The 21,016-nt window shown below is 35.7% G+C and overlaps 1 protein-coding gene across 6 annotated transcripts in view; it reads left to right on the top strand.

The window, feature by feature from the left end:
* The window catches only part of LOC106668941 (repulsive guidance molecule A-like), a 74,660-nt gene extending 56,810 nt beyond the window's left edge, over positions 1 to 17,850 (top strand). For 4 of the 6 annotated variants that reach the window (XM_024225422.1, XM_024225425.1, XM_014398155.2 and 1 more), the window contains 4 exons: positions 14,768 to 14,866; positions 14,968 to 15,455; positions 16,999 to 17,177; positions 17,252 to 17,850. In XM_024225422.1, the coding sequence (XP_024081190.1) occupies positions 14,788 to 14,866; positions 14,968 to 15,455; positions 16,999 to 17,177; positions 17,252 to 17,753 (1,248 nt within the window). In that variant the 5' untranslated portion in view covers positions 14,768 to 14,787 and the 3' untranslated portion in view covers positions 17,754 to 17,850. Of the gene's footprint in view, positions 1 to 3,718; positions 4,049 to 14,535; positions 14,707 to 14,767; positions 14,867 to 14,967; positions 15,456 to 16,998; positions 17,178 to 17,251 lie in introns of those variants that run through there. The other 2 variants (XM_024225423.1, XM_024225424.1) reach the window with 2 other exon arrangements.
* The last annotated feature ends 3,166 nt before the right edge of the window (positions 17,851 to 21,016 follow it).

Genomic DNA, 21,016 nt, shown 5'->3' with positions numbered 1-21,016 from the left:
ATAAATCCCAGGCCCTGAAGATGATGTCAATAAAGATCGAAACGTTGGCACGATAAAGAAAACGTTTTTCTGAAACCTACATCACACCAGACCGATCTCACGATTTCTAAATTTATATTTATATAAAAAAATAACTTATTTTAATATATTATGTATTTATATATTTGATTGATAAATTGCCAACGGGGAATCCAACCCAAAATATCTATTTTTTATTGTGATGAAAATTCCTATACAAGGACTGGAATGGGTGCTTAATGAATTTGAATTTTTATCAAAAATAATTTTTTAACTTTGTTTATTGAAAAGGTTTTGTTTTTGTTTTCTAATCTCATTTAATACAATGCTGGGTACTATTGGATTTATTCTACATAAAAGATAAATCTGATGGTATGTAATTACTCTGAAATAAATGGAAAACGTAGATATAAAACCATATTTAAATAAAATATTTTTTCTCAAAAACTAGGGCTCATTAGGAAGAACAGTCTAACACGTGTCTGAAAAAAAATTCATTCAAATAGGTCATAGACGCCTCCCCTTGTTTGCCTAAAAAATGGGTTTTATTTTGGCCCTATTCGGATTGAATGAGATTTAGTTCTTTCCTTTAAACAAAGGAAATCCGTGCATACTTTTCATAGAACCTGTTGGTTATACATTCATATTTTTCTCAAATAGACCAGTATTTATTGGTACATAGTTGGATCATCTCTGACCATCCCTATTCTCAGTTTTGTTGACGGAATAGAATGATATGAAACGATCGAAACTTGAGGTTCATAGTCTCGCAGACTCAATATCTCAGAAATGTATTAAGTATTATTTATTTATTATTATTTATTAAAGTTTGAAAATTTATTCATTATAAAACATAATGTGTGGTGTTTAGTGACCATTAGTCAATGATTATTTGGAGGTCGTGAGATGTCCAGATACAGCAGACCGCATCTCACGACCTCGAAATAATCATAAAACATAATATTTTGGGTCGAGGTATGCCTGTACCTTTTCGTCATCTTCAGTGCTGTGGTTTTTGTTTCAATTTAAAAAAAAAAAATACTACTTATATAAGGTGACACTGTGGGCTAAGATTTTAAAATATCTGTAGAATGGCTGGATTTTTGTTGTTGCAACCATTCTTTTGTAGTGTATGAAAACGATATGAGAGAATATCGTACAGAGGAGTATATATATCTGTTGGAACTTTCTAACAAGAGAGAGGAAGCGAGCACATGGCACCAACGCCCACCCTTAACCTCTCCCCTCCTTTCGAGGGCAGGAGATTTATTATGGAGGACTTGTTTTCTATGTCCCAATGACAGAAACTGTTAGTAGATTTTTTAACTGTTCGCTCGTCGTATGGAATATGTCAGGGATTTTGTGATTGAGGGGTTCGTGTCTATTCGAATAAAAAATACCTTATTAATACAGTAATCCCTTAACATTCGCGGGGGTTTGGTTCCAGAAAACTGCCTCGAATGTTAAATCGGCGAATGTTATGCGAACAATGTTGAATATTTTAATTGTTTGTATTTTTTCATCTGCAAGGCAAGAAATAACTATTAATTGTTCGTTGTTTCGCCGAATAATTAATTTCTTTAAAAATTTCCACATATGGATTTGAAGGGGCTTCGACATCCCTTTTAAACTTAAAACTTTGAGTTAAAGATGAGTCGAAATTTATTGCTTCTTTAATAAGTTGGTCCGTCAAGTTTAAAATTTCCCTGTGCTGTTTTGAAGAAAGGCTTTGACCTGCATACAAAATGTTAAAATGTAATATGCCCAAAATTTTTATTCTTTCACCATGGGTCATGGGACGGTTGTTCCGTTTGGGAATAGGAGGTATTTTGTGAAACAACCAGACGAGAGACAAAAACAAACTGAGAAGAAAAAAGGAACCGAACGATTGAAAGCAGGCAAAAGTTTTTGAGAAAGAATTAGAGCTTCCAATCCATTTTTTAAAGAATTATTTTAAGGAGGAAATCGGACTTCCGCAAATGTCAAAACATTCCTTATTTTTTCATACGTGAATAGTGAAAACCGCAAATGTCAAAACCGGGAGTGTTAAGGGATTACTGTGTTTTGTTTCAAAATCGTCACACTTTTCCTTTTGTCAACTAGGACAATATCGATAACGGTACAGGAGTGTAGTTTGGAACAGTGGAGAACGACGATGACCCCTCCATACAATGCCTCGGTGTCCGTTGTGAAGACCTATTGTGTGTATGTGATGCCTTTTCTTCGCTTCTCCGTCTTCTTATGGAAAGCCCTTTTATAACAACGTCTCGACGGTTTTCCGATTTAAGCTGGGCGCACACTAGGTCGGTGGAGCAGCGCGGCGCGGAATTGTTAAGGTCCACACACTATGTACGAACTGCTATTGGTCGCGTTGGGCGAATTTTTCCCCTCCATCTCACTAGCGCTGCGGTTTAGAGTTGATTTTGCACCCCGTTGGTACTCGTTGGCTTCTTCTTTACAAATATGGCGTCCGAGGCCGCCGAATATACCCGAACTCAAAGATTTCCGACCGCCCGATTATTTCATGGTTTTGCTCATACAATTACGCCATTTTTGTCGAGTAGAGTCAGAACAGGACACTCATATTTTTTGTAGTTAATTTCAAACTATGTATATGTAATTTTGTCGTTATATTAATTACAACATTCTTATTTTAATGTAAACCATATTAAACGAGATAAAAATTCATGAGTTTTTATAAATATTAGTTAATTATGATGGTTAGGAATAACTTTATTTAAAACAAGTTTAACAAACAATTTATTAGATGGTTGTGCTCATAAAATTTAACTACCAATTTATAACATGGTTTTGCTCAAAATAATGAATTAAGAACAAAAGAGGCGTTGCGATTGTGATAGTGATTATTGTGATAAACGCTGTGGACTGTACGCGACGTGTACTTGCGTCGGATAAATGTGCACACCCCACCAAAACATGGCAAGGCGTCGGGTAGCGTCGCATAGAGTGGCATCGGCTAAGTGTGTTCCCGCTTTAAGCCGGGAATTCAGTTATTCCGGCGTTTTGATAAATTTTCTGCGTAACCATCATAATTAAATAGTTTTTATAAAAAACTCATGAATTTTTGATCTTATTTAATTTGGTTTACATTAAAATAAGTATGTTGTAATTAATACAACGACAATAATACATGTAGTTTGAAATAAAAATATGAGTGTCCGGTTCTTTTGTCTTCGACTGTACTCCATGCTACCCGACGAAAATCTGGACAGTGGGGATCGCGTAGAGTAGGGCAAAGTTGCGTGGCATCGGGCAGATGTGCAGGAGGGTAATACAATCTTATGGAAAATTGGACATTGGATTTGCATCAACCGATCAACTCCGGGTGTGTTCCCAGCTTTAACACTACTCCATACCCAAAAGAACTTCCATCTGTATGCAATGCTGTTTTGAGCATTCGGTTCAAATATTTTTAACACTGGGTCACAAGTTAATTTTGTCTTTAGTTGTTTAAAAGCGTTTCTCTGTTCATCTCCTAAAACATGTAGTGTAGTTTCTTTCATCAATTCTGATAGTGGTCTTGTTATAAGAGCGTAGTCCTTAATGAATGACGAAAAAATCCAGTGAGCCCAAGAAAGCTCTGTATTTGCTTCTTTGTCTGTGGAATTGGGAACTTTTGAACCGCAGCTACTTTGTCGTCCGGTGGTGACATATGATTAAAGCCGATTTTATTTCCCAGGTATACTACTGATGACTTGAAGAAAGAACATTTTTTCCAACTTATTTTTAAACCGTATTCTTCACATCATTGTAAAACCAACTTCAATTTCGTACAGCTTCGTTCTTGTCTTGTGCTGGAAAGATTACGTCGTCAATACAAAGGAGAAGTATACCTTTCTGAATCATATATTGAAAGACTAATTTATGAATTGTTCGAATGGCGTTTTTAAAAATTCGTATTGTACATTGTATGTTATAAATGAGGTGTATTTACGACTATTTTTATCCACAGGTACATGGAAATATCCATTTTTGAGGGCAAGCGTCGACAATTTTTTGCCCTAAAAAGGTGATCGATATGATCTTTTTATTCAGTCTCCTGTAATCTACACACAAACGTACTTCCCCAGTTTTCTTTTTCACCAGTACTACTAGACTAGAATATTGTGTAATTCCATCTTCTAGCCATTCTTAGACTTGCTTTTCCACAGTTTCTCTCTCTACCGGAGCCAATCGTCTTGGTGTATGACTAACCGGGATGATATGTCAGCATCAGTCGCTTCACATCTCTAGTTTTTGTCGGCATCCACGGTACTGTTCTTTCAAATTGTGAACCATGCTACTGAATTTCGGAAGACCAACATCTAAATCCATGACCACGTCTTGATTTATGCAATAGATTTGGAATTCGTCTTCGTTGGTTTTCATGATCCCCACAATCCGTCCTCTTTTTACGTGGAAGCCAACATTGGAAATAAATAGTTTTCTTAAAATCATTGGGTAGTTCATTATGCAGTCGTCGACTATATGGAAAACAACATCATACAAGTTCATTCTCGATGCGAATTGTGCTCATAGTTGTACCAAGGGTGTTTACGCCAATAATCCCATTAAAACCGTTAAGGTCCGTTCAAGAAGGTTCTGTTACGGATCATTAAAAAAAGCTTCAAACAGCGGCATGTCTCACACCTCCGTCGTGATTGCATGTTCTCTTTTGTTACCCTTAAATTGTAAAGTACCACCCGAGTGTTGAGCTCTCTCTCTGTTATTTCTCTTAAAATCACCACGAGGAGACAAGATAATTTCATAAGCTACGCCAACCAAAGACAACGCTGCGCCAACCCTCGGACCTGAGCGAGCGGCGAGGCGACGTCGTGGAAAGAAATGTAAGCCTCCACTGTAAGAATCTTGTTTCCTCCTTGAAACCAAACTTTTGCAGCCATAAACTAAAGACCGTAACAAAGGGTCTTTATCTTTTCACTTCCAATTCCTCGTAGCGTTATGGCATTTGTCGAACATTGATAAGTTTTCAGTGTCTAGTAAGGCCATGACTAACTCGTTTCCGAATGCTACCCGAACTGTTATGTTGGTAATTCCATAAACTAAATCGTTAGTTGATGTAACTGTCAACGTCGTAACTTTTAATGGGCCTCTTCCTGACTGGGGTCCGCAGACTTTTCCTTTGTGCAGGATATTGTTGCCTTTAAAACATTTTTGGCGAGTTTTGGTAGCTCTGCGGAAACCTTTTTCTTCCCTTTTGGTTTCCCGAGAGGGGCTCTGTTTCTTTCTGTTTTGCTACTTGAAGGTATTGGGCCCTTCATTTGTGTGGTGATTGGTTTCCCACGTAGCATCTTAAGTCTTTCTTCGGTAGGGAGAGGTTCCCTCTCCTTTTCTCCTGTGGACTGAATGTCCATCTGAAGGCTTGTCTCTAGATTGGTGTGAGTTTTTGAAGCAGTGATGTCTTGCTTCAGATTTATTTGGATTTCGTTTTCTTGACTCCTAAGATTCCCACGAGTAGCTAGGGAACTAAAAGGTCCACTCCATCAGAGCCCCGCATGATGGAGTAAGGCTAATTACTCTCTGAGGTCACCCGTTATCAGAGAGGCTTCGTTCAAGACTGCCATTTATGTAACCCCGGTTCCCAATGAGTCACTCGGCACGGTTCGTATAACACCTTGGACTGGGGCGGATGCTGTTTTCTATCTAGTGAAGGGATAGTGGAACAGGAGAGGGAGAGACGTTTGGTCGGTAGGACTTTTTTTTAGTGAGGAGTGGTTTGGGAAATTGAATACCTCACTTTAAAGCCGGGATCACACTTACGATGCTACCCCAAACTCTGATTTTCCATAAGGTTGTATTACCCCCGTGCACATCTACCCGATGCTATGCCACGCTGCCCTACTCTACGCTCTGCGATCCCCACTGTCCAGATTTTCGTCGGGTCGCATCGAGAACAGTCGAAGACAAAAGAACCGGACACCCATATTTTTATTTCAAACTATATGTATTATTGTCGTTATATTAATTACACCATACTTATTTTTATATAAACCGAGATCAAAAATTCATGAGTTTTTATAAAAATTATATAATTATGATGGTTAGTCAGAAAATTTATCGAAACCCCAGAATAACTTTATTTAAAACAATTAAATTTAACTAACAATTTATTACAAGATTTTGCTCAAAATAATGCATTAAGAACAAAAGAGGCGTTGCGATTGTGATACTGATTTGTGATAACGCTGTGTGACTACTGGCGTGTGCTTGCGTCGGGCAGATGTGCACACCCTACCAAAACGTGGCAGGGCGTCGGGTAGCATCGGTTAGCGTCGCATGGCGTAGCATCGTGTAAGTGTGTTCCCGGCTTTAGCCTGCCTATTCGCACTGTGCCATGACATGGATGATCAATTAGGAATCCTCCTGAATCTGGCGACGATCGTTTCCCGGGGTTCACTACTAGGAAGCGGGGTTGGTTTTTGAACCCCTAGCCAGCTGACCTGCAACAACTCAGTACAGCGTTGTAACATCTATGGAGTGAAATTGCTTATGAAATTAGTTACAACCTTATTAACGGTATGCCTGGCAGGTGCACAGAGGTTTTAGCTAACAGAGGACATTATACATTTTAATATAATTGTTAAAATGTATAATGTTGTTTAATTAATTGTTTAAAAAATTTATTCTATCCAAAAAACAAAATTATGGAATTAAAACTTTTTTTTTCAAAATCTCTTAATTAAATTATCGAAACTTATAAAACAAATAAAATAAAAATGCTAGGAAAAGTAACTACAAAATTGGCAGTATCCCTATTCATTTTTGAGCAGTTCATATAAAACCGTTCCTCACGGACTGACAGACAAGCATAAACCAAACCGCTGGTTCTGAAGGGCTGAAATTTGGACAGTGCATTCCTATAATGACATAGATAGACGCTAAGAAAGGATTTTTTGAAATTCCATCCCTAAGCGGATCAGATGGACAATTTTTTATCATGTGTAGACCGAAGTGAACTGAAGAAGAGAAGAATGCGAGAAACGAGACATTATATTAAGCTGCTTACCCACTATGCTCGCGAACCAGTGGCGAATCAGGCTCATCTTTAGTGTGTATGCTTCTGCACTCAGAGGGAGTAACCGTTCGCGAACATTCGAGTGCGTTCCCAATGGCTGTCGGTTTTTGGGCGAACTCAAAGGGGAGCGCAGTAGGTTCGTAAACGGCAGTGAGGAACGTTATGTAGTGTGTACAGCTCTTGTAGCCTATCCATCACATCGAGCAATCTCCAAAAGCATGGAATGGCCGGAGGAAAAATGTCTCGTTCTTATCGAACTGTGCCATAAATGCCCATTATTGTGGGATCCTAAAGATTCCAATTATAAAAAAGAACCTGAAAGAAGACTCATGGCGAGAAATTGGTTAAAAAAAATTAATTAAATTGGAAGTCACGGTCAGCTCTCTTTTTATAGAAATTTGCTCGCCAAAAACGACGGCTTTCTATAATCTAAAGCCAAATAGGGGATGAATATATATGCTGAAAAAAACCACCATCTCGGACGACATGTTAACACTTACATTTTCGGGTGAACACTGCGGATCTCTTGCGGAGCGACCGTGTTCGCGGCCTCGTCTCCACTTGATGTGGTTACAGAATCGCGGAACGCTATTGGGTCGCGAACGTAGTGGGTACGCAGCTTTAGAAAGCCACGCTAGCACTGCATCGCATTAAAACCGAGTCCCGCGTGGACGAAGTCGCGGTAAAAGCTAGTTTTAACATAAGTAAAGGTCCCACTATTCCAGTTGCTAGAAATTTAGATTTGATGGAATTTTGTTTGTACGTTAACAAAAACAACACATCTTGTTATAAATTTGTAAACCTCTTTGAAGTAAATCATTTTAATAAGTAGGACAATTTAGGTTATGTAATACAGATACATAGTGGGCGGAAAGCTTTTTCTATGCGTGTTAGTGTACTTAATAATAATAAGAATAATAAGATATCACTGAAGGAGTGTAATTAATTTTATTGATTTCTGTAATTTTAAAGTTATGAAATAGGCCGCATACCGAGAACTGAGACGCAGCAAGTCGCTAAAATTATAATTAAGGCCAAATAGTGCGTATCATCGTCGTTTAATTAAAAGGTTCTTAGAGCAAAACCCTTAAATTGCGACCTTAAGTCCGATTTCACTGAAATCTTTATTGTACAATTAAACTTTCAAAATTATCGGGAGCAGAAACGATTTGTCGTTATTTTAATAAGCTTTCCAATAAAAGAAGGGGTGGTCTCAGACTCAGGTAAGAATTTTGAGGCCTAGGGTGTTGGAAAGGTCACTCTCCTTTCACCGCCATCATGTTTATCCATCCTCAACAGAACGGGAATACTTCTTTTTCTTAGTCAACAAGATGGTTGATACCGATATGAAACTGGTTCCCAAATCCTCTCTACCTACTGAAACCTAATCCTATTTAATTACGACTGTCGATATCTCCGACACTTGACACCTTTGTAGCGTTTATCTCTCGGCCTGGGATTTAATTGGACTCCATCCTCTTCATTGAAACAGAATACTTAGAATACTTTCTTTTTTTTTTAATTAACGAAAACTTAGTTGAACTTTTAAACGAAACAGGCTATTATAGTAATATGAAAAGACGTACAGACAACTTAGCATAAATATAAAACAATAAATAATAAATTTTGGTGTGCCTATCCTCTGTCTGACCCAGACGCAACACTGATAATTGCGAAATGATATGATGAAGTGAAAAATTTACATAAATGGCTACGTAAATACTTAAAAATCTGATAATCCCTTCACAACTTTTTAAATGTGACTAGTAAAATCTATTCCAAGCAGTATAGCCAGAATAACATTTAAGATAAATATTTATTTTATTTATATTCTGGAGAAATTCCCGTCCACGATGTAGGACGTGGTTTATAACGATGCAAGCTCTTGATTATTCTGTGTCAAGTGTGCAAGCGTAATTGCAAAGTTCTGCCTTGGTGTGATTTGTGCTCATTCAAGCACAATTTGAATTAGTTTTATTTACAAGACTGCCTCTTGATTGAAAAAGATTGCCTCCCCACTGGGAAAAAGTGCTGTTAAGTTTTGGGTCGGTTGTTTTGTTTTCCCATCATAGGACTATGTTTTTACATCTTATTACGTATTTATTATTTCCTAAAAACTAAATATTATAATACTAATATACACTTTATACATCATTATTTACACAATTACATTAATATTCCTAATAAAACTATTCAATTCACGGTATACAGCCACTTTGTTTTTAATTTCAAATTTGTTTAGCCTTCTTGCCTGTAATGGTGCAGTTTTCTGTAGTTATCATCATGTAGTTGTTGTTTTGGATAGTAATGTACTGTTGAGTGGCGTCTTTTTTTGCCCACTTTTCGAAAAGAGTAGTCAGTCATTTTAAGCTTTTCATTCTGCGTATCGAAAGGACGACAAATTGAGCCGATTTGGGTCTAAAGTGTTTTCGAACAGTCCATTTCCCCCAGCCTAAATGTATATAAAGTATGAACAAGGCAAGCTCTTCGTTTTTCCAGTTCGTCCCTAACTTTAAAGACCAACGTGAAAGGAAGTTCCAAGCATGAAAATTATTTCTGGTTTGATGTGAGCAACAATGCACCGGCTGAGCCGGTCGCATGTTGGTTTGTTAAAGGAAGAATACCACCGTTTTAACGTGGGCTGAGCAAATGATTGAACCAAAGCTATTCACAGATGCGTCTTGGCAGGGCTTCATTAGACAAGGTCGTCCCCCGTTTCCGTTTCTTTGATTACGCGGATATTTGTACTTGGTCTTTTCTTCTAACCTTTATTTGCAGGTCATGTTTAATTTTAAACTCCAAGTTCTTTTTCTTTTTTTGGCTCTATTGCTGGGATCGAGTATATTTCATATCTTCAACTGCGTTAAATATGTATATAAATGTGGAGTTAAAACGCTATGTTCGTACATAAGAGTAGTACATTCATATTTATAAGTAATATTAATCTATATGTTTTTTGTTGCTCCTAGTTAACCAAAGTGATTATTTAAATTGAATTGATTAAATTTATAAATAACTTGTGAAGAAGAGAGCAAGAGATCTTCTTGACTACGTCATCATAGTAATTCAGTCTCTTTTCTTTGCTACACTCACCCACTCAATCTCTCAATAACTCAGTATCTTTTTTCTTTCGTACATTCTCTCTCTCTCCCCTCTCTCTCTCTCTCCCCCTCTCTCTCTCTATCTCTCCCCCTCTCTCTCTCCCTCTCTCTCACTCTCTCCCTCTCACCCTCTCTCACTCTCTCTCTCTCTCTCCTCTCTCTTCTTCCGTCATTCACTTATCCACACACACTCTCTATCATTCACGTTCTCCTTTCTTTCTACACTCACATCCTATCTCTATTACTCAGCCTCTTCCTTTCCTTTGTACACTTTTTCTTTCTCATTTTTTTTCTTGAGACTATTGTTCTATTTTGCTACATGCTTTATTTATTATTCTTAGAATAAATACAATGATTATTATTTTTATTATTATTAACCTTACGTAACCACTTGACACTTGTACATTACTCGTACATGTACAGGGTGTGCTTTTTAGATGGCCCGGCTGAATTTCTCTTGAACCAATAACACTATCAAAAAAACATGGTTTTAATATTTTTTAATCTTGTTTCAAATTTTTACTTTTTTTGGAGAACAATTATATTTGTTGTTGGCCAATGTACGTCAGGCCCAGTTCAACTTCAAAATTTCAAATATGACCCTATAAATCTTATGATTGGGCAGGGTGGGGGACACGGTAAATCTGGGAAATTTTCTTTGATCATAGACGGTTTTATTTAACCCAACGGAAGTCGAGAATGAGGATTTTCTTTCGACTTCGTTTGAGTACAACAAATTTGTGCAAGGAACTTTAGACGCCTGTCATAATCAGAGTCCCGAAATCCCTGGACAAGATGAGAGTGATACGGCTTAAAATTGTAAGTCCGGAGTACATCTCTGATTTTATTTTTTGAAAAACCTAAAACCCTTCCAACATTCATTGAGAGGAATTCGGATTTTCGTACATTAATATATATAATATTCGGGCAGATGTAAATGTAATAGAATATGCGCCCTTTAAAAGCTATTGTTTCCCCCGTTCTCTGCCTAAAGCACATCATTTCATCAAGAAACTTGATTAATAGGTTTCAGTGGTTCTCTTCAATCTCTTCTCTGTTGTACATCCCAAAACACTTCCTCAAGATATGCGGACAAATGTATCTCCGCAGTTTGTTAGTAGATGTGTTTGGGTCTCCTCTGCCTCTGCAGAATCTACATGTGCCGTCTTGGATTATTCCACACTTCTTTAAGTGTCCATTTAGCTTGCAGTGTCCTATTAAGAATCCTATTAGGATTCACAGTTTGTTCCTGCTTCCCTTGACACATTCTGTGACTTCTTTTCTTCCGACATTTGTTAAGAGATTCTTGGATTGCCTGTGTCCAATGAGTGAATTCCATTGTTCCTTCATTTTCTTTTTGCCCTTCTGTCTAAGATACTCATTAAGGTGGGTTCCTATGCCACAGAAGGGTTCAGGTCCTGTCAGCGGTGTAGCAACTCCATGCCTTGCAAGGGTGTCCACTTTCCTCGTTGCCTTCTACTCCCCTGTGTCCTGGGACCCAGCAGAGGCTGACTTTATTCTGCATACCTAATATGTTTAATTTGGTTTTGCAGTTCAGCACCATCCTTGAACTAATGATACTTGAGCTTAGTGCTTTGATGGCTGCTTGGCTATCTGACATGATAGCTATATTCTTGTTTTTGTACCCTTTACTGAGATTGAATTGGGTACAACTGTCGGTTGCGTGAATCTCAGCTTGGAAGATACTGGTGTATTTTCCCATGGGTTCTGAGTATTTGGTTCCAGGACCGAATATTCCTGCCCCTGTACCTTCTTGTGTTCTAGATCCATCTGTGTGCCAGAGGATGGTGCCATTCTTGAAGGAGGTCTTTCCCTCTCGTCTCCATTCTTTTTTGGGGGGTTGATGTATTTCGAAGTTTTGATTAAATTCAAACATCCTGTTCATGTCGTCTCTTGGAGCCATGAGTGATGGATGGTCTTTCCATAGTTTGTTTCTGTCTCTCCATTTCAGTTTTATTCCTGTTGGAGGTTTCTCTCTGATAAAGTTGATTATGGTTTTCTGTACTGTCCTTTCTACCATGTGATGTAGGGGTCCTAATATCTTTTCCATGCTTCTTAGGACATGTTCTCATTGTTCCCGTTATGCAGACGCATGCAAGTCTGTATTTTTGTGAGTTATTTCCTTTTGGTTATTTGTTCTGCTTTATCAGCCCAGGCTATAGCTCCGTATGTAAGTAAAGGTCTTACTATTATGGTGTACATCCCTAACAGGTTTTCTGGCCTGCATCCCCAGTTTCTTCCTGCTATTCTTCTGCACAACTTCAAAGCTCATAGCGCCTTTGTGATGATGGAGCTGATGTGTTTCTTAAATGTTAGTGTTTTATCTAGTGTGATGCCCCGATATTTGACTTCATTTTTTATTTCTATCACAGTATTATTGAGTGTTATTTCTCTCATGTGATCTAGTTTCCTTTTCCGTGTAAAAGTGACTATAGTTGTATTGTTTGGATTAATCTCTAAGCCTGCGCTTTTACGCCATTCTTCTGTGATTTTCAGTCCCTCTTGGATTAGATCGCAGAGAGTTTCCTCGAATTTTCCCCTGTCAGTCAGGACTATGTCATCCGCATATCCCTGACATTTTATTCCTGAACAGTCCAGGGTCTCGAGCAGTTCATCAACTGTTAGGCTCCATAGAAGAGGTGATAGTATTCCTCCTTGAGGACATCCTTTGGTTATGCTAACTTCTATAGTGTCTGTTCTTATATTTGTTTCAGCTATTCTAGTTCTTAGCAGTTCTCCAATCCATCTAGATGTGGTTTGGTCTATGTGTTTTTTCCCCAGGGAGGCCTTCATTGATAAATGAGATGCATTCTCGAAAGCTCCCTCAATATCGAGGAACGTGCAGATTGCTATTTCCTTTGTTTCCTTTAGGTCACTGGTTAGCTGGTACAGTATGTGATATCTTTGCTAGTGCCCTATGCAATCTGGCTGCTGTAGATACTGAGGAGATTTCACCGCAGAATTTGCGTTTTCTCTTTTCGCCCTGCGGATGGCATGATTGTATAAAGTAAATAACGTTCTGTATCCTCCCCAGTTACTTGCTATTCTTGCTTTGTGACATGTTTTCCTGGTTTCTTTACTTAATTTGACCAGTTCTGCGTCTCACCAAGGTGGTTCTTGTCTACTTTTGGGTACCTTCACAGGGCAGCTTGACTGCATCAGTTATATTCCCTGTGAATTCTCTAACTGCAAGTTCCAATTCATTGCAGGTTTTTGGTTTTCTCCTCACTGTTTTCTGGTTTAGACTGTGTTACCATCTCAGTGAACCTTGCCCAGTTCATGTTTCGGGGGTTTCTAAATGGTGTAGGGTCTGTCCTACTGATTCGATGTAAAACCTTATTATTTTGTGGTCTGACATCAACTCTTCACCTGAGACCCTCCAATTTTTTATCACTTTATGTAGGGCATGGCTGCAAATGGTAATATCCAATACTTCTCATCTCACTTTGGTGACAAAGGTAGGGGTTGACCCTATATTAAGTATTTTTAATTTTTCCTTCACCAAAAATTCTATGAATGACTCACCTCGTTTGTTGTTTTGGTGATTCCCCAGATTTGATGATGTGCATTGGCATTGCATCCTACCAGTAAAGGGAAGTTCTTCTTGCTGCAGTAGCTGGCTAGTCTTTGTAGCTCTTGGGGGGAGGGTGGTCCTCCCCTCTCCTGGGAAGTACGCCGATGCTACCACTGCTTCCAGTTTCTTCCCATCGGTTGTTATCTCTACCTTGATGGTAACTAGGTCTCTAGACATGAATTCTGCAAGACAGAGATTATTAATGTTTTTCCTAATTAGTATACATGCACAGGGATTATCCTGTCTGGAATCCCATACAACCTTACCATCTTTGCAAGACAAACCTCTAATTTGTCCTTTCCACTGCCAGGGTTCCTGGATGAGAATTGCCCATAGATGTTTTCAGTGAACATCCTAGCTATTACTGCCGAGCCAGCTCTAGCATGGTGGATGTTCACCTGGCCCATTCTCATTTTCTCCATGTTGGTTTATTCTTTTGGGGGAGGAGGAGGTGTCTCCTCGCCCAATAGCTCCTCCTCGGTGAGCATTCTCATCTCTGTCTATAGAGGAGGGGTCTGGGTTCCCAGGATGATCTGGTCAACTTTCATTCCGGCAATGCTTTCGGAGGTAGTCTGGATGGAGGCATCGCTGCAATTGCCTGCTCCTTTTGAATGGATGGGTGATGATATATATTTCCACCCACTTGTAATATAACTTATTTGTATATATTTTTATATATTAATCAAAGTTTGGGGATCGCGGTAGCCGAGTCATTAGCGTGAGAGTTTTTTGCCTGTCAGTGTGTGTGCCACTGATGCCATTTAGTGCTGAGGATGTGCGACTATTGCTATCTATGTTTATCTATATATTTATTCTATATCTATCTACGTTCCCTAAGAACCATGCGATAGGCCATGAGACATTTTCGGGAAACTGGTCCTACCATAGAAGAAGACCCGGTTCTGGAACCACAGGATGACAATTTTTTGACTTTGAAAAACCGGCACCTTACTGTTGTGTGTGTATGCACGTGCGAGCATGTATATACATTAATTAAATAATATATGTTATTTTTAGGATTTACATTTGAATGGCTCATGGCACATTTTACACATTACCAAACTGGAATGGTTCATCCTCCAGGTGCAATCATATTTTTGTGCCTACTGTTTCTAGGTGAGTTGGTCTAAATTTTAAAACTTATTAAGATAATAGTTTTTCAGTTTCATTGTTTCTCTTATTCATTAAATATACAATTAAACCTTAATTTGTTTTAGGTTTCTGCTCTGGTTGCGCCAAAATTGAAACTTGTTACCGAGACTATAACTTAGGCCTTGAAGCTGCTGGTATTACCGTGAATGAATCGAGTCCTACATTTTGTGCTGAGCTCAAAGCATACAGTAATTGCTTAAGGAAAGCACTAAAAGAATGCCGAGGAAATTTATCATACCACACGTCAACTACTTACATTGATCTGTTTATGAAGAGATTCAAATGTTCACAGTATGTCCACCTTTCAGTGCCGACCAAGAGGCTGTCTACTACAAGACAAAAGCCACCGTTGGTCTGCACATACACACCTAGTGGACCGATGAGTTACCAGCATTGTGGATTTTTTGGTGATCCCCATTTGAAAACATTTTCTGGAAATTATGAAACATGCAGAACTCTGGGTGCATGGCCACTTATAGTCAACAAATACCTAGCTGTCCAAGTAACAAACTTGCATGTTGTCAACTCTTCTAATGCCTCAGCAATTATGAAAGTAAGGGTTTTATTTATATGTTCATGTAACGTCCTCATTTTTATGTGTTTTCATGCTAGTGAATATTATGGTATGAGCAATAACTTTTTAAAAAGTGTTGCAACACACTTAATTGCACCTCTAACACATCTAATTAAGCTATGTCTTTCTGAAGGTTATTTCCCGGATGTTTTAAAACAATATATTGTTACACCAGTTTATAAAGGCAGTGGTAGTAAAAATGAGCCAAATAGATTCAGACCTATAACTCTCATACCAATATTCTCAAATGTTTTTGAGCCTTTGTATCATGACAGTCTGCTCCATTTTTAAACCCAAATCGGGCTCTAGTGAGAAATCAATTTGGTTTCCGAAATAGCATTGGTACTGTCGATATGCTGGCCACCCTCTTAAATTGTGTAAACTCTAACTTAGAAAAAAATCTACACGCACAAAAATTTTGACCATGATCTCAGTAAATCTTTTGACACGGTGAATCATTTTCTTGACAAGTTACAAGTATAGGCTTATGGAGTAAGGGGGTTGCCCTTGACTAATGTAAAAATTTCCTATTAAATAGATATCACTGTGTTAAATTGGAAAATTTAATATCACTAAAACTATCAGTTTTTTTCCTATGGCATGGGGTGCCTCAAGGCTCAAGATTGAGCTCACTCCTTAAAAAGCATTTCCAAATGATTTGAAAATAATTATATGTCGATGAATGTACTCAAATCCAAATAAATGATAGTGTCCTTTAACTATAAAAGATACACACACGTAAATACTAGTAAAATATTAGGGATCATTATTGGTAGTCATTTATCACAGTGCCAACATGTGAAGGATAGTGTGAGTAGGTTGTCTTCCCTTTGTTTTCTAATGTTAAAAATTCGGGATACTAACTCGCTTGAGGTGTGGCGGTTAGTTTACTTTGCACTTTTCCAAGGAGTCATGAGCTATGGGTTGCTAGTGTGGGGGAACTGTTCTCATGTAAAAGATGTCATTATTAAAAAAAAAGTGTAAGAATAACGTTCTACTTGAAAAGAAACGAGCCCTGTGTTTTATATTTTGTAAATATAAAAAATGTGATAAATCTGAACAATGCCCCACATTATTATATATTTTACATTGTAAATTACACCTACGTAAATAATGTAATTAAACATAATACTAGAGCAGTAAATAAGTTGAAGTTAAATAATCCATTCTGTAAACAGTCTAAAATTAGTCATAATTTTGAATTTGTAGGCGTCAAACTGTTTAATAAACTACCTGTACATACAACTAAATTACCTGCAAGGGTCTTTAAAAAAAGAGTGTAAATGGCTACAAAACAACCCACTTTACACTCTGAATGAATTTTTTAATGCAGAGGTTGTAAATAATAAAATGTAGATATTTAAAAATGTAAAATATGACCTATTCAAACAAAATGTAAATATTGTTCAAGAATAAAAATATTCATTCATTGTTAAATGTAAACATTCTGTCTTCTGGTGTATTTTTAACATTTGAATATAAACAACTTAAGGAATTTTTTTTTTTTTTTTTTTTTGTTAAGCTTACTGTCATCATAAAACAAATGGGAAACTGTGCCTTAGAGAAGACGTACGAGGCCACAGCAGATGCTCCTTTAAAGCCGTATTTTATAGACGGATCGTCTAAAGCTGGCCCAGAAGGTAGTGTCACAATAAAAGCTACCAAATCTGATGGAAATGAAAAAATCAAGATTTACATAAGGTTTGTTTTGTTTACAAAAATTGATTTTGTATTATTCTGACATTTCAATTTTAACTTAAATTCTTTATATTTAGATACATTGATGCGACTTTGATTCTAAGAAGAGTTGGTGATTACCTAGCATTTTCAAGCAGAATGCCAAAGGAGATTGTAGATCTAAGTGAGGAGGAAGGATTCGACCTATGTCGAAAGGGTTGCCCTAGCAATGAATTGCTCAATATCAAGACAAGTATTAAACACTCATCACTCTGGGAAAGTGCATATGCCAACTGTACAAATAATGGCGGTGCCGAAGAAGGGACTGGCAATGCCGATATTAAGAATACATTAACTGATTACTATCTAGATTGGTGTATTTTTGACGTGATGACAAGTGGGGAGAACATATTTGTCGCTGCTGCTCATTCTGCGCAGGCAGATGTATTAGAGTTAGATCCTGGTTCTCTCAACAACCGAACTGTTCCATTGTGGCTTAAAAAATCTGATACACCTAATGGAGGGAGTACATTATTGTTTTTAAATTCTTACAGTTTAATATTAATATTTTATTTTGTAATGGAAGTTATTAATCGGTGAGAAATGGATTCTTTAAAAATCTCATTTAACTTTGCTGCGTTGTGATATGTACAGTGTCTCTAAATTATTCTACTGTTGTAATAAATTTTGAATTTAATGTGACGGTCGTTAAATATAATTATTTTAAGATATTTAAAACAAGTTGTGTATAGTATAATATTTATTGTTGATAGTTTTTTAAATTTTGTTATTATATATGGCCTTACAGATGATTTATGTATATATTTTGTGTGGGAATAATAATGCTAGTCTTGAAGCATGGGAATCAAGTTAATTTTTGAATCATTTAATGATTTGTTTATGTACATAATGTTTTTCTTGAAATCCATTAATCAAGTATGCTTTGTTGTTTTTGTCTCGGCATAAAAAAGCAAGTGCAATTTTACGTATTCAGATACATTTAAATTGCCTATTTACTTCCATAGACTAACCATTCCAACTGTTATTAACTCAGCTTTCAGACAGAAAATACCAATTTGCTATTCAGTTTTCCTTAAGTTTATTATATAAATTAAAACATAAGATATAAAAATACTCTCAAATTGTAAAATTTTCTCCTAAAATTGTCATTTTTTTTTCATATTTTTCAACTGATTGACTTTCAGACAAGAATGTATTGTTTAAGAACTGACTATTATATCACAGTAGGGGTTTCTTTGTTCTATAAATTGTATTTTAAATGTTAAAGCATTAATTTTAAAAATATAAATCAGTAATTTAGTAAAGCGTATGGGTACATAAAGCGATTCAGTATAACACTTATGTTAAGCAATATTTGTTTAATACAAAAATGTAACTAGTTTTTTCAATGGTTTTGCTTATGCACAAATAAAAATTAATCAATTGACGCCTTAAGAAATGATAATATTTGTTATAGCCATAAATCACATTTTCCTATCAATCAAATCTGTGATAACAAAGATTCTTTCGGAGTTTTCTCAGCCAAGAGAACTGCAAAAAATTGAAGGATTCTTTCTAATAATGTAAATTAAAAATTTGTATATATTTTTAAAATACAGTAATGCACCGAGGAAATCCAATGTTTTATCATTCTGTCCTTAACTAAAAATATTAACTTTTTCTTTTGGTGGCGTCAAATAAAATAAAAAATATTAAAATGCAAATATTTAATTATTTTGGAATCAAATTAGTATTAACAGCTAAGTATTGGAAAAAATGTTTATATTACACAAAATGTGGATTTGTTCTATTTGCTTTTGTTTTTCTAATGAACTCAATAATTTTAAAGTTTCGTGATTTTCAATAGGTTGCATTAAATAACTAGTTATTTGATAATTGTCCAATCATTATTTTCTAAATGTTCTATTCTTATTTGTGTCTTTATGAATAATTTGTCAGTGTTATGTTAAAAACATGTTTCAGTTTTTTTTTAATTTTTTTAATATAAATTTTATTTATATTATTATTATTTTTTATGTATACCAATAATTGCCAGTATTAGTGAATTCATTTGCTTAAAAATCCAAAAATGTTTTCTATAATATTTGACAGTTGAATTATGCTTACAATGAAAATCAATTTTAATTTTGAATTAAATGGTGGTTGTGTTTAAATTTACTTGAGTTAAAGACTTAACAGCTATCAAACTGCCTTTCTTAATATAATTTGAAAACCTGAAAACAGTTTTTGTCTTTTCTTTCCTCAACTAAATACTGGCTTGGATTCTAAGGGAAAAAATAAATTAATAACCCAAATCAGATTAGTGCTGATATAAAAATAGCAAATTGCAAATTTTTCTATTAAGAAAATATCAAATCTCATCGATCATCAAAAGGCCGAACAAACATAATAAACAATAATGTTATGTAAGGGAAATCTGTAAGGTTGTTTGGCATGTGATATCCGTTATTATATAATTATTTATGTAAAAATTGTTTATATATACATTGAGGCTGAACCAATGGGTGTTATTAAATTAAGGAAGCATGCAATGTAGCATATTATACTACTGTATACTGCTGTCAATATAGCCTAACAATTAACAAATTTACAAAAACATATATTGTTCTTGTAAAAAATTAATTAATTAAATTAAATGTTATTTAAAAAACTGACTGATTGTAACAATTGTAAATTTATTTTTAAATTTGACAAAAAATGGTCAAAATCTGACTTGATTTTACATTAATATTTAGGAAAAATTTTGTATTCAAAACTTTGGTAATCAGCTTTAATTCACTATGAATGTATATAAATAATATACATTGTATACATATTATAAATATTTGTGTGAGTGTTTATTTTCTGGCTGATCGAAACAGGCATGTGTGGTTGTGTTTAAATTTATTTGAGTAAAATTAAATTAACGCTTTATTATTTTTCTTTGGATCCTGCATTTCCTTGTCAGACTGATTAAATCCAGATATAAAAAATACATAATGCCGTGTTAATTCCTTCATTAGAAATCATTCAAAGTTATATTATTCATGCATTTATTAAATATTAGGGTAATGGAACAACATGATGCTAAGTGTTTCAAAATTAGATAAATTAGCAAATCAGAGTGTAATATCCCATTCAAATACAAAGGATTTGATTTGTATGCACGAACTATTCAAATACGTATGTTAGGTTTATATTAAGTAAGCTAAATTACTTCTGCAAAATAAGTGTTGGTTGTGAGATACCAAAGTCCTATCGACTCATGTTAAGAATTTTGGTTTTACAGTGCATTCGGAAGGGAATAAATGTAAATTTTGTTTAAAACTTGAGAATAGAACCAAATGAAATTTTACTCATATAAATATTAGCACATATTTTGTACCTAAACAGATCACTCTTTTATGTTTTTTAAGTTGATTACATTTAGATGTAGATACAAAAAGCTTGAATCCAATAATTGAATTGTCATTGTAAAAAGTCCTCTGTAAATAAATGTAAGATAATTTTTATTTGTGTTTCTGTATTGTCATATTTCCAAGAATAAATATATATTATATTTACCTAAAAAACAGTCAGTTATAAGACATCATTGACTTCCTACCAAAAAACATCATTTGCATCCTTAATGATCATCAAAATTTATGATGAAGAAGAAGAAAGAAAAGAAATACCTTATTTCCATAATTTGTTTTGCATTAATATACCTGTTACATGTACCTGTTCATATAGTATAACGATTTTTTCGAAGTCCTGATGAAGGCGATATATTCTGCCAAAAGCTCGACAAGAAGATAAATGTTGTTTCTGTCTTCCTGGCCTCATCCCCAATCTACTGAAAGAAAAATATTTAAACTGAGAAG

The sequence above is a fragment of the Cimex lectularius genome, unplaced genomic scaffold (assembly GCF_000648675.2).
Source record: "Cimex lectularius strain Harlan isolate CLEC.00 unplaced genomic scaffold, Clec_2.1 scaffold29, whole genome shotgun sequence".
Classification (NCBI taxonomy): Eukaryota; Metazoa; Arthropoda; class Insecta; order Hemiptera; family Cimicidae; genus Cimex; species Cimex lectularius.
The sequence above is the reverse complement of the archived record's forward strand: the minus strand, read 5'-3'. Positions and strand labels throughout refer to the sequence as shown.